The following is an 18685-nucleotide window of genomic DNA, read 5'->3' as shown; positions in this document are numbered from 1 at the left end:
GGCCCCGCCCCGGCCCGGCCGCGCTGAGGGCGGAGGCGGCGGAGCGGCCGCGGGTGCCGGGGCTTTTGGCTGGGCCGCGCCGCTGCCCGTCCCGCAGCGCTCCGGCGGAGAGAGCAGCGAGAGCAGCGGACGCCGCGACCGCGCGAGGCATGAACCGGGCTCAGCGCGGGGCCGCGGGCAGCCGCGGCCTGGGCACCATGGAGGTGAAGAGCAAGGTGGGAGCTGCCGCCGCCTGAGGGCCGCGGGCGCGGGGGAAGGACCGGGCCGGCCCTGCGGGGCCGTCGGGCAGCGGTGTCGCTGCGGGGACAGGGACAGGCACGGCTGCTGACTCACCTGCCCGAGGGGCCGCCGGGGCACGGCCCCGCCGGGGCCTGAGCGCTCCGCAGGCCACCGGGCCCCGGCGCTGCCTCGCCACCTGTCCCTCTGCCCCCGGGGCCGCGGCTGCCGGAGGTGGTGGGGTCGCTTGCTCGGTGCGCTGTTTGCGGGGCGAAAATATAAATGGTTTTGAAATGGTTTAAAAAAAAATACAGGTAAGTGGAGTTGACCCCTGAGTTTCTGGACAGACTAAAAGACGTACAGACAAATATGTGCTGTGGGGAAAGTGTGGGATCGCTGGGCCAAAAGAGGTGTTTGGAGACATGCTTGGGGAGTGGACTACATGATCTCCAGAGGACCCTTCCAACCCTAAAAGTTCTGTGATAATTCGCAAGCGTCAAGACCCTCTCTTTGTCCGAATTGCAGTGAGTGTGTTTGTTAGTGACTGTTTCTGTAGTTACCTATTTTCCCCAATGATTATGTCTTTCTGTAGCTTTTTGGGCGGTACAGCGTAGGCTCACAGAGGTGAGCCCTGGCTAGCTTATCCGAAAGTGGAGTTTGCCTTCTCTTAGAGGCCCCGAGAGACTTTTACCCTGGCAGTGTTGCAGGAGTGTGTACCTGTGTGTTCCCGCAGACATCACCCGTGCCAGGTGCTCACAGCTTTGCCAGCTCTGTAAAGTCTCCCATGCGTGTATCCACACCTCTTCTATTTTTAATTTTTTTTTTTTTATGGTTAGAGAAAGTTTTTCTGCTAAAACTTAGATATCCTGAGAGAAATTATATATATATATATATATTTTGTTCTGCTTTCTGTTTGTAATAATTTCCAATTGTAAAACTGCTGGATGTACAGTATGAGATGGAGTGTAACTGTTAGTTAAAGAAATGTTGAGTTAAAGTCCCTTTTTTGTTGCCTAGGCAGATTGTTAAGTGCATCCACGTGGGAATGTGTTTTCCATTGGTGGACACACGGATCTCTTGGGCTGTTATTTAAACTGGGGAGCAGCCTGTGTTCTGTCCCCTCCTCTCCTGCCAGTGAGGTGTTGCAGCAGCAGTGCAGGTGAAGCAGTCGGGACTTGAGCTGTGTGGATGTTTCAGGAAAATGCATCAAGTGCTGGAACTTCTGGAGAATGTGACGTTGGTTGAGGGTTATTTCTTTGAAGTGTTCATTTTTCATGTGGCCTAAACCAGCAAGCACGGGAGTATCTGGTAGTTGTTATTTCAAATACCAGTTAAGTTAGTACTGTGATGGTGAAGTCTTTTATTTATGGTCTTACAAGGCTGAGAATGATCAGTATGATGTGTTAACAAACCCCAAATCACTTGTTTCCTCAGCCCAGAACTCTAGGTTTACTGTTCTCCCCGCTGTGTGTTTTCCTTGATTTAAAATCTATCTAGGGAATCAGCTGTGTGATGGGTTCCTGGTGTTTGTACAGAGACGTGTAGCCCTAATGAATAGGGATTGTCCCTCAAGTGCATATTATGGAGCAGGATTCAAGGCATTCCTAGAACTACTTGTTGCTAATGCATTATTTAACAGCACCTCAATTTAATATCGCAGAGGAGTCATCTTCCTTCTATGAAAATGAGCAATTCTGAAGAGAAAGAAGAAATGCCTGTGTGGGAGGTGGAGGGAGCCATTCCTGTGGAGTGGCCTGGGCTTTGAAGGCTGCTCCGTGATGTACAGCTCTTTATTTAGATATTCCAAATCAATAATTGTGCCTCAGCTGACAAGGCTGGGCCAGCACAGCCCAACTGTGGTTGCAGTTACATGAGCACAATCCTTTTGTTGGTTTAGTTTATTCAGTTTGGGTAACTGCTCTGAGCTTGCCCTGGCGATTCCCCACTTGAATCCCAGTCCCATTTTCTTGTCATGGAAAATAAAGCTTTATAGCCCAGACTAGAGTTCCTACTGATGGTATAGAAACCCCAAAATAAGCTTCTAGTTCTCTATATATTAAAATTCATGTTTTCCCCCTTTCTCAAGACTTGGAATAATATTTTTCTCTCAGTAAAACCTTAATAACTGGTAAGCCAGAGAAGGTCACTGCAGCTCCTGTTCTGCCAGTGATGGAGACTTGCATGGAGCAGCTCTGTGCTGTTTGAGACGACTTAAAAAGGTGACCCATAAATGAGTGTTCAGTGAGCATCCCCCGGGTGCCTTCCTGGTGTGCTGCCCTGGCTCCCCTGCCTTCTCCCGGGGGAGTTCCAGGGGAGCAGCACGGGCAGTGAAGAGCTCAGGTGGCAAGGAGCCTTCTCTGCTTCAGCTACCGCTCCAGTGTCTCACCTCCTCTAGAACATCGAGTGCAGGCCTGTTCCATGGGATGGAGGGCAGCATCTGATGGAAAATGCAGACATTTCAGGGATTCAAATAAGGGAATTGCACACTTGGTCTTGTCTTTTACCTGCTTTCTAGTAGTATTGAGCAAACTGTGTTAGGCAATACGAGTGGGTTATGAGTATTTTGGTATTTGCACCAAATATGTATAAAATAACATGGAAAAAATAAAAATCACACGTTTGAAAATCTGGCCCTTTGCTTGCTGTGGTAAGATTCAACATTTATTCCAACCTGAGGGTGAGGTTGTTGTCTTTTTAAAACTTTTATTACTGAATTATGTTTAAACTGTGTAATCCTTGAAAGCCAAACAATTCGTGGGCAGTTCCTGCGGGCTCGCTCCTCCCGCAGCTGAGGAAGGAGCTGAGACAGGACGAAGTCCTGCACTGATGTCACGATTAAGCTGTGCTGCCTCTGACGTGATGGGAGTTCCTCCTGTGGGCTGGGCTTTTGTTTGTAAGCAGCTACGAATCATCCCTTCTGCCTCGTTAGTCAATGTTAGGCTAATTGCAGGTTTTTTAGGGCAGGAATGTTCCCAGATAATGCCTTCATTTGAAGCTTTTGGAGGAAGCTGGGGTGTGGAAGGTGTAGCTTTTTTTGGGTTAGCATGATGTTAATGTGCTAACAACGAGGTCCTTGTCTCCCGATTTTCAGTGCTTTGTTTGTATGTGAGCGCTCCAAGGCTTTTATTCTCCAAAAGATTGTAATCAGGTGTGAGGTAAAGTGCACCTCCGCATCTCCTGTGTGTAACATACACCCAAGTGTGTGATACTGGGGCTCAAACGTGCACTCAGAGCGTTTTGTTCCACGTGTGCTTCTGCTCTGCTTAAAACTAAACTTCCTAAAGAAATTATTTAAAGTCTTTATTTTCACTGTAGGTCAGCAATAAAAATTCACACGAAAAAGCAGCCAACTGAGGTTTATTGAATTATTTATTTATTATCCTTTTAATTTGTATATAATCTGTTCTGGTTTTTGTAACCTGGCTGCTGCTATCTCTGAATTCCTTTTGACATCTCTGGTATGTTGTGTATGTGCCTGATAAGGAGGATTTGGAGTAATTTTTATCCAATATTCTGTTTGCTTTGGGTCCTGCCCTTATTAGGCAGAACACCAACATTTTACTAGCTATGTGTGGTAAAAAACCACTGTTTGTCTAGTCTACATCAAATGCTCATCCTTTTCTTGGCACACAGTTGAGTCTCTGCCTGCCCCCACTATCATTGCCTTAATAAGCAACGTGTTTTAATAAGTGTTGGCTTTAGAGATGATTTAGGAGACTGAGCTTGAGTGGATTTGTGAGCTGGGCTTTTTGTTGAATGATTATGTTGACTATAAGCAAATCCTACCCCTGAAAGTAGTGTCAGTGACTAATTTTTTTTTCCATATTTTCTGAACCTTGCCAGATTTGGAAAATCCAGGTTCTATACCCTGGCTAGAGCCCTGAGTTAAAAGACTGTTGCAATCAAGATTTGAGCCTTGCTCATGCAGGCGAATCTTCTGCCCTTGAAGGCAGTGGCTGGTTGCTCTGCTCTGTCTCTTCAGGTAGGAGCAGAGTGCAGCTGAGATCAGCTCCCCAGAGCTGGGCTGCACGTGGCTCGTACTGAAAAGGACCAGCAGTTCTTTGTGGTCTTCACAGCCAAGGGGCATTTTCACTTCCTGCCCAAACAGCTGGGGGTGTGAAGGCTGCTCAGCCTTGCGTGGGTGACCCACGGTTGTGTAACCATCTCTACACACTGTTCTCAAGGGCACCGGTAGTTCTCAGAACCAAATTCCAGGTAGGCACATACCACAGGATGTTAATCACAGTCCTGCTTTGAGCGCCACAGCAGCGCTGCCTCTGTTCTGTCCCTTGGCCAGCGCGGTTGCTTCATGAGCCTGTGAGAATCTGCAGCGATCCCTGCGCTGCTTTGTCACCTCAGTGCTTAGTTAAATGGAACAATGGAACAGCCTTGGCTGCTCAAAGGTACACCAGGTTTCACCAGGTACAAAACTGGTTATAATTTGGGGAAAAAACCAACTGTTTTCACGGGCTGTTTTATACCATGTCAGAATTGTTTGTTGTAGTTTTTAGTGCACTTTTTAATTCCCTAATGTTTCTGGTTTAACATAAAATAATTGTTGCTTCCATATTAATGATGTAAGATCTATTTTGTTGTAGTTTGGGGCAGAATTTCGACGATTTTCTCTGGAGAGATCCAAACCTGGAAAGTTTGAGGAGTTCTATGGATTACTGCAGCACGTGCACAAGATCCCAAACGTTGATGTTCTGGTGGGATACACGGACATTCACGGAGACCTGCTGCCTATCAATAATGATGACAATTATCACAAAGCAGTTTCTACAGCCAATCCTCTCCTCAGGATTTTCATTCAGAGGAAAGGTAAGAGCCCTTGAAGAATGTGAATAATTATCTGTTTATCCAGTTACAGTGTGATGTATGGAGGAAAAAACCCTTCAGTCCTATTTCTTCATGTCAAATTCCAAAATAATTATGGGTCATGAAAGGTATTCACGGCTTGTTTCTCTTGCAAGGGCTTCCTCAGGCAACCTATTTATACTTTGTGATGTTTTGCTTATATTTAGTTGAGTTAAAGTCAAGTTAAATCTCTAGCAAATGCTTCTTTCTGGTTTTATGTAAGCAAATGAAAATAAACTTTTAACCTCTAAGCTTTTCTGCTCTGTATGTTGAACACTTTTCACTTAAAATTCCAATCTTGATCAGACAAGGAGAAACCATTACAGGATGGAAAGTAATATTAAAAATGTTATTACATCAAATATTAAGTGCAATATTAAAGTATAAATTCAAAACTAACTTTATAATATGCTACTTTTATCACACTTTCCTAATAAAACATTTTGAAGTTTCCAGTTGACAAGATTGTATCAGTTAGCAAACCTCAGGAGTGAGGGCTGCTTGCTTTGATGGTTTGCCTTTAAAAGTAGTGTGTCTGCTCTGGTTGTGTGTTCCTACTGTTTGCTTTTGTTCATGAAGGGAAAAAAAATCCAATTAGAAGTTTGTATTTGTTCTTGTGGTGTTGTTCTTGGTTGTTGCTAAGACAGGCATTTTTTCCTTGGAAAATGCTTGGGCATCACAACCTTTTATCAACTCCCACTCCAAAAAGTGAACAGCTCCACAAGAGCCTGACACAAACCCAATATTCATAACCAGTGTGGCTGCTTGGCAGCTGCTGAGTGCTGGCAAAATGTTTGTTTTGTTTGTGTGGATAGTATGGACTGGTAAGGCCTGTGTTCTCAGTGCTGAAATGCCAAAGGCATGGAGCATTTGCTTCAGCAGAACCTGCAGGGAGACAAGGCCTGTGATTCCATCTAATCCCCTACAGTAGCCATATGACAGGGAGGGATAAGCCACTTTGTCAGACTGGGATTATTGAGTTTATGTTTTAACACCATATGGTTTTAGATTGTTCCTACTGTGACAGGTCTAAAGTTGCATTTGTAATGCTTCTTTAGTTTCCTGCAGTCATTTACCTTGATTTGATCCAGGTGGATTATTTGTTACTGCTCTGGTGCCAGGAGTTGGTACAATGCACAAAGGTAGAAGATGATGAATCCATTTTAGTTCATCAGAATGAGAATTGATGAGAAGGAAAAGCTGTGTAGGAGGTACTCAGGTGTCACTGCCTTCCCTTGGACACGAGAGCCTTCTGCTTGTGGAGTTTCAGGGAATAAAGAGCCCAGGCTGGCACCACAGTCCCCCTGCACTTGGCTGGCCATTAGTTGTGATCACACTGATCACATCTGTTGATGAAATTGAGGCTTTGCCTCCTCTGACATCTTTGCATATAGAGTAGGTGTTTGTTTGATGGAAAATACAGAAAGAACTATTCTGTATTTTATTTGTGATGCTTTGCCTGTAGCCAAGGCTGGATGGGTGGAGTTAGGGATGGTTCATATTTTGTGCAGTGTGATTTAACTGTCCTTAATTTTCAGATTGCAGCAACCTTACTGGCTCTGCCTCTGGAATGGAAAAGAAATGTCTTAGCAAATACCTGCTTTGATCTGGGCTGGTTTGGAACTATAATAAGTGACACAAGTTACTTTTCCACCTGCAAGGGTACTTGTGGCTTTCATGCATTCTCTTAAATCAGCTGAAAAGTTTTTGTGGGTTTTGTAATGGAACTTTGACTTCTTTTGTATTTCCAGCAGCAGCAGTTGGGAATTTAAGATCTTTGAAAAAAAGCCACTGTGGGGAAGAGAGAAAGTGTTTTGATTCCTTATAATGTATGAAATTTTTATCATACTGTCTTAACTATTTAGAAACTACATGTAATTTGTGCAAAGCTAACTAAGTATGAGCAGACTGCAGTGAAATCTAATGTAATGTAACTTCTTAGTATGTTGCATGCAAGGAACACCTTGAGGGGTTGAAATGGGAGCTGCAAGATGGTTTTGCTTCTGTTAATAAGCAGTGGTTGTGATAATGAGACTCCAGAACTTGGGAAATGTTATGGCAGAGTAAGAACTCTCTTCTCTCCTGTTTGATTTTGACTCTTCATTTCTGAAAGCTCTGTTTGTCCTGAACATTTATGTGGCTTGGTTGATGTTGTAAAAAACCTAGAGATCCTATAATTAAATCACAAATTATTCCTCTTGGGTTCCTCTAATTGTATTTCACAAAATTCCTTTAAAATACTTCATAAACTGCTCCAGTGCTAAAATCTAAACTGGGGCTTGGTGTTGCACAAGTCAGGGTTGGCTGTCAGCTTGCAGAAAACATTCCTTGCTGGAATTTCATTCTGCAGTTTAACAGATTAACAGGTACTGTTGACATCTGGTATTTAAAGGTTAAACTGATGTATTGTGATTAAATCCAGATGTATGGGAGTCACTCTGTCTGTGAGAAAAACCCTTCTGAAGAGAAAAAGGAGGGGAACAGCCTGCGCAGGCTGAAGGGCAGCTTGATGTGGGGAACTTTGCATTGTAAATACGAGAACAGCAGAGATAACAGAAGATACATTTCATTATAATATCCTTAGCAGTCCCTTGAAGGATTCTAAATTAGAATATCCAACTGCAAGTTCTGCATGGATGTGGCTGTATTTAGTGAGAAGTGGATTCTTTGGTTAATCCACTTGTGCCTCTTGAGAGACACTTTGTCACTGAGAAGCTTTACTTTGCTGAGAGGTAAGAGCAATTGGCTTTTTAAACAGCTCTTTGTAGACTAGTCTGGCTATTCTGAGGCCTCTTCCTAAAACACAGGTTGGTTTCCTAAAACCATATTTTGTTATTTTTTTGTGAGTCAGTTAGAGATTTCTTGGGTCATATTTAAAAAATGCTAAATTGCATCTCTGTTCAAACACACTAACTACTTGGGGGCTTTGAAAATTTAATTCTCAACGGGTAACTCTACATTGATTTACAAATGGGTCAGGAAAATATTTCAAAAATCTGTCTTCCATAACATTAAATTGAAACCAGATTTGGCATTTGAGGGCTTTTGTTTTCAATTTCATGTAATGAGTCTGTACAGATTGGTGCCACCTTGAGCTTGAAACTGCTGGGGGGAGAAATCCTTCCTGCACCGTGTGGACGTTCTCCTTCACACTATCTGTAGTTAACACCTTGTCCTTTGGCTTTAGGCCAAAATATTTTTGCCGGGGCTTTAAACTGATTAGTGAGGTGCCAGAACAAAGATGCCTTTGTACTTGAGAGTATTGCTTTAGAAAACTTGTTCAGCGGTGGAAGAGAGGGTACCCAGAGTGTGCTGTTCTGCTGAGATTTGGGGAGATGAGTTATCAACCTTCCACTGTTTTTTTCCTCACAAATTCTCTAACCTTAACTGTCTATCTTAAGGTTCATGCTAGTTCTGAATTATTTAACTATTAAGAGCAGATATAATGAAAAAAACTTCTCCTCTGGTTTGTCAGAGTTTCGTAATGTTTTGACATCTGGCTTGCAATTTTGGGATGCTTTTATTTCAGCCATGTGTCCTGTAACTTAAGAGAGTTACTAAAAACAAAACCACCAGCTCAATTTAAGATTTCTGATTTGTCTTCTGGAAGAAACTTTTAAAGTTCCTTTCTTTTCCAAGAAATGTTTTTCTGCTCTTAGTTTTTGTTTAAAAAGTCCATTGGAATCTGTTATTTGCATACAGACATTTACATAATATTTATTTCAAAGCCAGTCCTGTTGCAGCTGATCTTCGTGTTTCTCTGCTAACTGGAAAAATTTGATTTGGACAGAAGCTGCCAGCTGATAGTTGTGGAAGGCAGGCTGGGAGGTGGTTGTCTTTGATCATTTACAGGACATGATAGAGCTCCTTGGATGTAATAAATGTGTTTGTGTATCCACTTTGTGCCAGACTTCCTGCAGGGTGTGTGTCCTGCCATGAAGGTGAAGAAGCCTTACAGCCACTGTGGCAAGCTGGGATCTTGGAATGCTTTACATGTTTGATATGACAGAATAGGTAAAATACCACAGAGTCTGATTCTCTCAATTTAAGGAGAAAACCCCATCCGTTAAACACCTTTTAATGTTGCAATGCACATGGGAGAGCACTTGTGACAGAATCAGTCCTGACAAAGCTTTGCTGTCCTGTTTTCTGTGTCTTTTTCTAAACCAGCTGTTGTACTAAGAGCAGCAGGAGCAGAATGCTTGAGTGGCACCAGTCTGTTGGGACCTGTGTCCTGGGGCTGTCATCAGCAACTTGCACTTCAGCAGGAGTGAGTGCAAGTGTTACCTTGTATTTAAAGTGAGACCTGTCTGGGATCTGATTTCACAGTTGTCCTTTCCAGGTTGTTTTGTAAACAATTGTAGTTCTAAATAAAAAAAGAGAAGTTATTGCACCTCATTGAATTGCAAAAATCCTTTCAATGAAACACCAGATGTCTAACTGGAAACTGGTTGGATGGGTTGTCAGGGGAGATAAGGACAAAACTTCTCTCACTTTTCCTTTGATCATAAATTTTTAGCAAACATGAAAAGAATTGTTCCATGCTGCCTGGAAAGTCAGTGTGTTGTCAGCAGTGGATGGAGTACAGGGGTTTAACCAGCTGATCTTAGTCAGTCAGACATTCCAAAGGGCCTTCTGCAGAGAAAAGGCTGAGTTTGCATTTCTGTAGGTGTTTCCCTTCAGACACTGTTCACCTGTTAAAATGCTTTGGCTGGGGAGATTGAATTGGTTTTTAATGCACCAGCTCTTCAATACAGCTGACCTAACACTCTTAGACATGGGAAGATTAGATTTTAGGCTATTTCTAAAGCCTTTGTGCTTGATGTTAAGATCTAGTGTTATATTAATTAAACTTTAAATTACAAAGTAACAGATTGCCACAGAAGTGACTTCAGGCCATAGCAGGGCTGTGTGAATCACATATCTTCAGAAATAACTCCTGATTGTGTGCATTCAATTGTTGAACAACTTTAGCTGTAAACATCAGTGCAAAAGATGTTCTGTGTTTAGCAAACAGCTAAGCAAAAGCTTTGCCTTTCTTATGGTGTAATTATTTTTTTAAAACAAAAGAAATAAAAAAGAAATGTAAATGAGGCCATCATCAGGACACATTTTTCTAAAACATGTTGATGCACTATTGTGAACACACAAACCACGAGCTGACAATAAATCCTGTTGAGGTTTTTTTGTGGACTAATTTAAATTTGTTTCTTTTCTTCTTGTCCTTTATCTTTCAGAGTACCAGGTCCAAGCAGCCAAAGGACTGTTTTGTTTTCAGCAGCCCTAAAGGCTGGGAAGGGAGGGAGGAGTTGGTGTTACATGCTGCAGTAGTGTTAGCCTGTTGCTCTAGGAATACTTTCTCTGTTCTATTTTGCTTGAAGCATCTGAGGAGCCCAAATGTAACTGGTTCATGTCTGTATATCTCAGCCTCAGAAGCAAGTGCACTCATTGATTTCCTCAGCAGCTGGCAGCTGTCCTGAAATGCCACCAGGGCAGCATTGCCACAGTCAGCCCAGTCCACAGATTGAAATGTATAGCCATTCTTCCACCTTCTTGGCTGTACCAATGGCATCTGAATGGGATAATACAAAGAAATCCCAGCTTCTCTGGGTCCTGGGGTTAGTGCAGTCCAGTTCTGCATGATTATTGGGGTTTTCCCCTGTAGACCAAAGATGTGTGTAATAAGGATGAGTGTAAATCTGAAGAAGCTCAGATCTGAATGTATTTAAGTTGATTCTTTTTGGTGAATTATTGCATATTAAAAAGGAAAATGGAACCTTTGGCAAATAAGCATTTCAGAAATCAGTATTGCTTCCACAGAGCATGTTTTCTTGCCTCTTACAGGTAGTTGTAGGACTAAAATGTTTTCTTTTGGATTTTTTAAGCTCTAAGCCGTTTGCCTATTCCTGTATCAAGTTGTGGCAGTTACAGCATTGCTTGCATGAACAGTTTTGCTTGAAGTATTTGTGTGCGAGGTCTCTTTGTTTCTGCTCCACAGCCATTTTACCTACATGGCGTGGGGGCAGGGAAGAGTGCAGAGTGGAATAAGCTTTCTGGAGTTTGAATCCAGGTCACTTGGCTGGCTCCCAGTAACTAGGCAATAATAGGCATGCTGGCTGCTTTCCCTTTTTCATTCTTTCTTTTCCAATGATCTGAAACCTGAGGAGAGAAAACTAGCAAGTGGAATTACTCTGAATAAAATTAAAATGTTTCTAGGAATGTACTCACTCTTTCCATTCTACCCTTTCTCAGGCAGCTGTAGCTCTTTGTGTCTGCTGCTGCTAACTGGTTTTCATTTCTTTCCTGCACTCTTTTCTTTGGTAGTAGAAAACCAAAAGTATTCCAAACTTCGTGTTTCGTAACATTAAAGCTTTTGTTTCATGAGTAGAGAGAAATTCTTCTGTGACAGTAAGGCTAACACCTTCTTTGGAGCTGTTTGCCTCTGCTGAGCTGAGGCATGGGAGCAGTGTGCCCTGGCTGTCTGCAGGCTCTAATCCCCGTGTGCTCTGTCTTACAGAAGATGCAGACTACAGTGCCTTCGGGACGGACACCATGACGAGGAAGAAGAACGTCTTATCCAACGTGCTGCGTCCGGATAACCACAAGAAGAAACCCCACATTGTCATTAGCATGCCCCAGGACTTCAGGCCCGTGTCCTCCATCATAGACGTGGATATTCTGCCCGAGACCCACCGCAGGGTGCGGCTCTACAAGTACGGCACTGACAAACCGCTGGGCTTCTACATCCGCGACGGCTCCAGCGTCAGGGTCACCCCGCACGGGCTGGAGAAGGTGCCGGGCATTTTCATATCCAGGCTGGTCCCCGGGGGGCTGGCTCAGAGCACGGGCCTGCTGGCTGTCAATGATGAGGTGCTGGAGGTGAATGGGATAGAGGTGTCAGGAAAAAGCCTCGATCAAGTTACAGACATGATGATTGCCAACAGCCGCAACCTGATCATCACGGTCAGACCCGCCAACCAGAGGAACAACGTCGTGAGGAACAGTCGGACTTCGGGCAGCTCCGGCCAGTCCACTGAGTCCAGCCTTCCCAGCAGCACTCCAAACATTCTGGGGAGTCTGCTGCAAGGAGAAGAGGAGAGCGATGAGGAGGACATTATTATCGAAGACAGTGGCGAGCCACAGCAGATCCCAAAAGCTGCGCCTGCCAGCGAAAGCATAGAATCCTTATCACAAATTGAACTCCTCCACGAGTCCACACAAAATGGATTCCTTCCTTCCAGTGAGATGAACTTGAATCACTCAGCAGGCAGCATTAGCATGGAGTATGAAGTCCCAGAGCCAGGGCGTAAGTCCTTAGAAGAAGATGGAACTATAATAACACTATGAAATGACATTGGTGTACTTTGTATAAGTAAGGATGCCATACATGTTTTAATTGGGCTTAATATGTAACACATTTTATACCTCTCCATCTACCAAGCACTGCAGTTAGTTTAAAAGGAGGGAAAAAAAGTAAATTCAAGAAATTAAAAATTACATAAGTTGACTAACTTCATTAATTCTGCACTTCAATGTAAATAATTCACAAAGCTGGACGACAATTGATAAATAGCTGAAATTGAATGAGGAAAATTTAAATTGAAAATGAAGGATAGCTAAGAGATGGCTGTGAGCTTTCTTTTAAAGGTACTTGATTTTTATTATTTTTTTATGCCGTATACTACTGGTTCTATAGAAGTAAACTTCCTGACGTGTGCAGCTGACTGTCCCATGGGCTGTGGTTTCACATTCCTCTCAAGTGCTGCTTACGTGTGATGGAGCTGCTGCAGCCCCCTCACTCTTGTCCCACTGCTGCTCCCCTGGCAGAGCTGGGAGAGGGCCAGAGGTGGGCTGGGAAGAGATGGGGGTGACTGGGCTGGTCCTGGCTGGCACAGGGACAGCAGGGCTCTGGGGGCAGTGGGCTTTGGAGGTCACTGTTCCTCTGTGAGTGAATGTGCAACCACAGGCGTGTTAGTCAGGCACCATTACTGGTTTTAATGGCCAGGCAAGCTTACTTTTTAATGACTCTGATTCTGAAATTCAGATGTGAAAGTCTTAACACTAATGCATCAAAGACCTGTTCTCATTCTAGTTTGCAATATTTAAGGATATCATTGGATTTAGTTACTAATCCCAGGAAATTACAAACAAATCAAATGTAAACAATGCTGTGGAAATAGCATAATGTAATCTCTGTTACACTTGCAGTCCTAGTAGAAACTGTAATGATTTCTACTAGCAAAGGTTTGTTGAAATGAGTCTGGATTATATACAAGTGACTTTCTTCAAACCTGAACAAGTTAGAACAGTCGTGTTAAATCCCTGGATTAAAAAAAGTTTTAAATCAGAATGAGGCTTTACTACACCTTGCTTGAGCCGTGTGATATTAACTTATTCATTGCTAGGATCTGCTCTGTAAATGCAGATTGCTGTGTGCCCCTGGCTGGGTGTTGTGGCTATTACAGTGTTGCTGTGTGTGAAAACACTGATGACAAGTCCTGCAAGAGCAAAGGTGTGTGTGTAACCAGGGCACTCACTGGGACAGCTGCAGGGGAGGCTTCTAGCATTGTTTTTATCCTTCCCCTTTTTGTATCTCCCGCTTCACCCCTTCGGCCCTTGGTTCCCAACCTGACCCTCCTCTGGGAACAGAAGTTGTGGTAGGAACTTGAGCTGGGGACTAACAGGATTGGGGAAAAGGATCTCCCCAGGGATGCCATGGCCTCTGTCAGCCTGTCAGGAGGAGGGGGGTGCTACCAGTTCTGTCCTGTGCTTCTGTGCTCCCCAGAGCAGCAGTCAGGTGCTTGGGAGTGTGTTCCACCCTCTGGGAAGATGTGATGAGTGGGAAGGGAGACTGACCCCTTTCTTTTTTTCCCCTCAGTCTATTTGAGGAAAATCTACCTCTGGTAACTTTACTAATAGGAGACCAACTCAACTGTAAGTTTAATGGTAGGGCATCTGTAAAAGTCGTCACAGACTGTCGGAGCCTAAACCTGTGTTTGTTTCAGGTTTTTGTGATGATGCAGACATTGCTGCAGAAACAAATCCCTGCTGTTTGATGTTACAGAGTGCACATTGGAAATTAGTATCTGGTGAGCAGTAGTTTTCTCAAACCTCCAATGCCATTGGAGTCCAAGATGCCAGGAGAGGCATTCATCTCCCTTAGGATTTATGGAGAATAGGCACAGCAGGCAGTGGTACTCTGCAAATACAGGTGAGGGGCTTTTTTGTTACACTTATTTATGGTTTCTCTGTGTGTGTGTGGAGAGCCTTGGAATCTTTTACAAGAGCAAGATCTTTCAAGTGTTTCACTTGTTTTGCTAATAATTATTGAAAATGAAGTGACTTTTTCCCCTCAGTGTGAAATGAGAAAAAGAAATGTTCATTCTGCAACATGGAGACTTTACCTGTGCATGTTTTCTCTCAGTGCTGCTCTACACTTCCTTTCTTTATGGAAGATTGTTTACTTTGAAAATATCTTTATATTCCTTTGTCAGAAGGCTTTCCTTCCTGTATGAAATCACCAGTGGAGGGTGAGACTCATCATTCTGCTAGTTTGCACTTCTGTGCCTTTGGTTTACTTGAATGTATTGTGAATAATCAAAGGAATAAAGGCACTTGGATGGGAAGAGAAGAGAGGTGCAGAGGTACAGAGAAGGAACTGGTAGTGCACTTGGTGCAGGTGGAACGTTTTCATTCCATGCAGATCCCCTCTGGGGCTGATGTGGCCCGTGAGGATTTCGCAGCTCAGATCACAGCTGGGAGCTTGGAGTTGCCTGGGAGGGCTGAGTCTGGCCAGGAACCTGGGCAGGTGCCAGCCCCGAGGCTGCTGCGCTGCCAGGCCTGTGTGTGGGTAGTTGGAATAATATTTATGCCAGTATTAAGGACTTGTAGAAATTTAACTGAGGTCCTGCTCTAAACTGCATGAGACTTCATCTCCTAGGACCTCTCCTGCAAACTGAGTAATCCAAACCTGAGATAATGGTATTTTTGACATAGATCTTGTTCTGTTTCACAGAAATTTGGTGACATGTAGTAAAACTAAGCATTTGGGACTTGATAAAAACTTAAAATAATAAAACTGAAGAATATGTATTTACAGGTACAATGACAGACTGCACAGCATGTAATTGCTTACTGCTGCAGTTACCATAAACTTTCTAAAGTTCTTCCATATCTTACTAATAAATACACTGTTAATTACAAAAGATTTTTAAATTGCTACTTAGGGATGATCAATGGTTGATTATGAGTGGCTAAATTTAATTTTATATATAAATGATACTGGGGTTCAGTATAAGGTTTTTTAAAATATGCTGATATTGTTAGCCTTTCATTCACTACCTCCTAAATTTTTAACATCTATACTGTTTTCTCCCTGGAAGACAATACTTAAAGGCTTGACTGTTTTATATAGATTTTATCTATAGCTAAAAAAAGGAGAAAAAAAATCCAGCAGTGATAGTGAGGATGCTGCGCATGATCGACAATATTACGCTGCTATTGATGTAATCTGTGTGTTAAGTATCCTGTGTGTGTAAATTGTATTTTCAATCCAGATTTTATAAATTAATTTATGAAATACCCAAATTATTTCAGAATGGAATGAAAAACTAAAATTCCTTTGACTAGTGTTATATGTTGTGTACATGCACAGAGGGGGACAAGTGATTCCTCCCTGGTGGCTGGGAGATTCCAAGTGCACCTTAATAGGAAGAACAAATTCTTAGTAGAATTAAGATGCATTTATTTTAAAGTTCTGCTGTGGTACTGGAGAAGTCAAGCCTAACTGTGAATCATACGTTTTTTTCCACACCTGAATTAAATTTAGGACAATGTTCTCACAAGCTGTCTTTAACATGTGTATTTTTGTGAATATTATGTATTTTCTAATTAAATTTTACTTGCAATGTGATTTTTACATGAATGAATTTGTTTAAAATGTCAAATATCAGTATTTTTCTTACAACTTTAATGTATAATGTACATTGGTATCTCACCGAATGAAGACTGATTTTACAAAAATCAAGCTAGATGTAGTTGTATATTAGTCTTATATTTTTACAGACCAAAATAATAAATGGATATAGAAATGAATTTTTTTTCTCAATTACTTTGTCAGATAAATCAAAATGAGGAAGAATGTATCCTATTTCTCAGGTGTGACAACAGCTGGGCTTACTATTTCTCTCCTGGCCAGCGCACCAGGCAGTTTTCCTGGCAGTGTTCTCCATGTGCCCTGTCCCTGCCCTGGAGCAGGGCTGTGTCCCTGGGCAGTCCCAGCCGTGTGTCCCTCAGTGCTGCTGCTCTCTGTGCTGTGCTTGCTCCTGTAGCAGGGACCCTCCATTGAGGACTGCTCTTGGGACAGGTTCAGGCCCCTGCTGCTGTCACCTGTGTCCGGTGCTGCTGTCGCTGCTGCTGTGAGTATCTCTAGAAGTGTCCATGGGACAGCTTGAACTCAAACCCATTTCATTTACAACTGTTTCCTCCCACCTCTTGCCTTGGCAGCCCTTGTAAACATTGACCCAGGGAGGAGACTGGGGCTGTGCTCAGCCCTTTGCGTGTGGCTTTTGTTTCTGCTGCACTGGGGCTGAGCAGAGTTCTGCCCTGCACCTCCCTCGTGTCTGCAGGACTGGTTTGTTTGTGTGCTCAGGGCTTTCCATCCCTGCAGACAGAGCCTTGGGGAGGGGACAGCAAGGCTGGGATCAGCATTGACTCAGTGCAGCCCAGAGAACCCAGGCTGCTGCCCTGGAGACTGAGTGCCTTGGAGCTGGGGGAGTTCTGCTCTCTGCGCAGGACACTTGGAAGGAATGCTGGAAGCAGAGTGGCATTCCTGGAATGGTGTGAGCTCTGCAGTGCATCCTCTGCAGTGCTCCCTGGCTCAGCAGGGCCCTGGGGTCACCCACGGAGGCAGCAGGCTGAGGACATGTCCTCGGGAATGCCTGAGAGGATGGAGTGAGCCTGATAGGGCTGGCTCTGCAGAGGAGGCACAGCACGGAGCTGGTCTGGGGCTGCCAGGGAATGAGGCTCGAGTGCACTCAGGTCAGCAATGCTGCTTCTGCAGAGCGCTCATACCCACAGCAGTTTTCTTAAAACTGAGAAACTTCTTTAAAGGAAGACTAACTTTCCCTACTGCTGCCTCCTTGAGGAAGGAATGCAGCTGTTAACTGCATCTGTCCTTTAAACCCAGAAGCATTTGTCTTTGTCAAGGTGATGAGCTCTTAAGGCTCATTAGGACTTGGGTTATTTTGTGAAATTGAAAATTCATGCATACTTACAGGATTTTCATAAGTAATCCTACTTTCCCTAGTATACCACCAGGAGAAAGATTTAGACTAGGGCTAAATACCCCTTTGAAGTTTTTTTGTTATCCTCAAATTACCTGTGGCATTCTACAGACTTTCCAGAAGTCTTCTGAGCATGTGTTCCTTGCAACACAAGTGTCATGCTCAGATACTGGGATGTAGTTGCACATGGTAATGCCAGAGAGGAAAAATCAGCTTTAAGGTAGCTTCATAAACGGCCTCCAGTGCTAACACAAGGGAAGATGTGCTGGATGGTAACAATATTCTTGGATGCTGTAGAAGTATGCAATAAATGGCACAGCTGGTCCTTGGGGAGGCGAGACTGCAGCCAAGATGTAGGAATTCAGACTCCTTGTGCAGCTCTGACAGATCACTTGTGTACTTTTCCTCTCACACAGGAGATAAATCTGTCTCTGGGGACTTGATGTCGTGTGCTTGATTTAAAAGTGCTTTAGAGCCATGAAGCACAAAGCGATTAAAGAAGTGCTGTGCTATTAAACCAGCAGTTCTTATAGCCAGTTTAGAAGTGTTGCTAATAAGATATCATTTCCTCTCTTTCCAATTAACATTCCTTTCTATTTTATTACCTGATAGCATAAGGAAATACCTTGCATTTCATCAGTAAGACACTTGTTTCAGGCTCTGGGGTGTTATGTTTAAGGAGGTGTATAAGAGTGTATTTACTGTCCCCACATCAGAACGTGGTTCTTGTCCTGTGAGGTGCAGTGACCTCTCCAGAGTGCTCTGGTGAGCACCTGGCAGTGCCCAGGTACTGATAATGGCTTTGCTGTAACCACAAATGGAATGGCAGCGCTCAGAGCTGAGGAACAGAGAGCAGCAGCAGATGTGACAGGAGCCAGGGAAGGTAGGGACACCACCCAGTGCAGGGCTCGTGCTTTTATACATGGCATTTGGCTGGTGTGCTCACAACACACAAAGCTGCTGTGTATCACAGGCTGTCCTGTCTAAATCAGGGCTGGAAGTGGCCTAATATCCACAGCTGCAAGAGAAAATGGAGGAAAAAAAGGGCAGGAAGCAAAGAGGAGATGAACTAATGGAGGAGGTGAGAGTCCCACACACTGCAGAAAGGAATACACAATTCTGCAATGGCCACAAGTTTGTCTGTTCCATGCAGCTGTATAACCTGGTCAAAGAAAATATCCTGCCTCTACCTGCAAGCCTGGTCCCTTTAGACTCTTACAGCTGTAGCAGTAAATTCTAGGCATGAGAAGAGTATTCTTGTGAGACACTGGAATTTCTCAAGACTTTTTGCCTTTTTTCCCCTTTTGCTTCTTTGTTATTGTTCTGGA

General features: G+C 43.6%; 1 protein-coding gene across 3 annotated transcripts; it reads left to right on the top strand.

Moving 5' to 3' along the window:
- The first annotated feature begins 24 nt into the window (after positions 1-24).
- Positions 25-16164, top strand: PARD6B (par-6 family cell polarity regulator beta). Of its 3 annotated transcripts, none has more exons than XR_005956057.1 (4): positions 25-215; positions 4815-5037; positions 11591-12720; positions 14079-14181. XR_005956057.1 is itself a non-coding variant. In XM_041478563.1 (4 exons), exons 1-4 carry the CDS (start codon positions 150-152, stop codon positions 14171-14173), a joined length of 1173 nt encoding a protein of 390 aa, XP_041334497.1. In that variant the 5' UTR covers positions 25-149; the 3' UTR covers positions 14174-16164. The 3 variants fall into 3 exon arrangements, 2 of the variants coding, with proteins under 2 accessions (XP_041334497.1, XP_041334498.1); XM_041478563.1 differs by having other exon boundaries at positions 11591-12379; positions 14079-16164; XM_041478564.1 differs by having other exon boundaries at positions 11591-16164.
- The last annotated feature ends 2521 nt before the right edge of the window (positions 16165-18685 follow it).

Source organism: Pyrgilauda ruficollis, unplaced genomic scaffold, assembly GCF_017590135.1.
Source record: "Pyrgilauda ruficollis isolate IOZ18807 unplaced genomic scaffold, ASM1759013v1 scaffold45, whole genome shotgun sequence".
Taxonomy (NCBI): Eukaryota; Metazoa; Chordata; class Aves; order Passeriformes; family Passeridae; genus Pyrgilauda; species Pyrgilauda ruficollis.
Note: the sequence above shows the minus strand (reverse complement) of the source record. Positions and strands in the feature narration are given on the sequence as shown.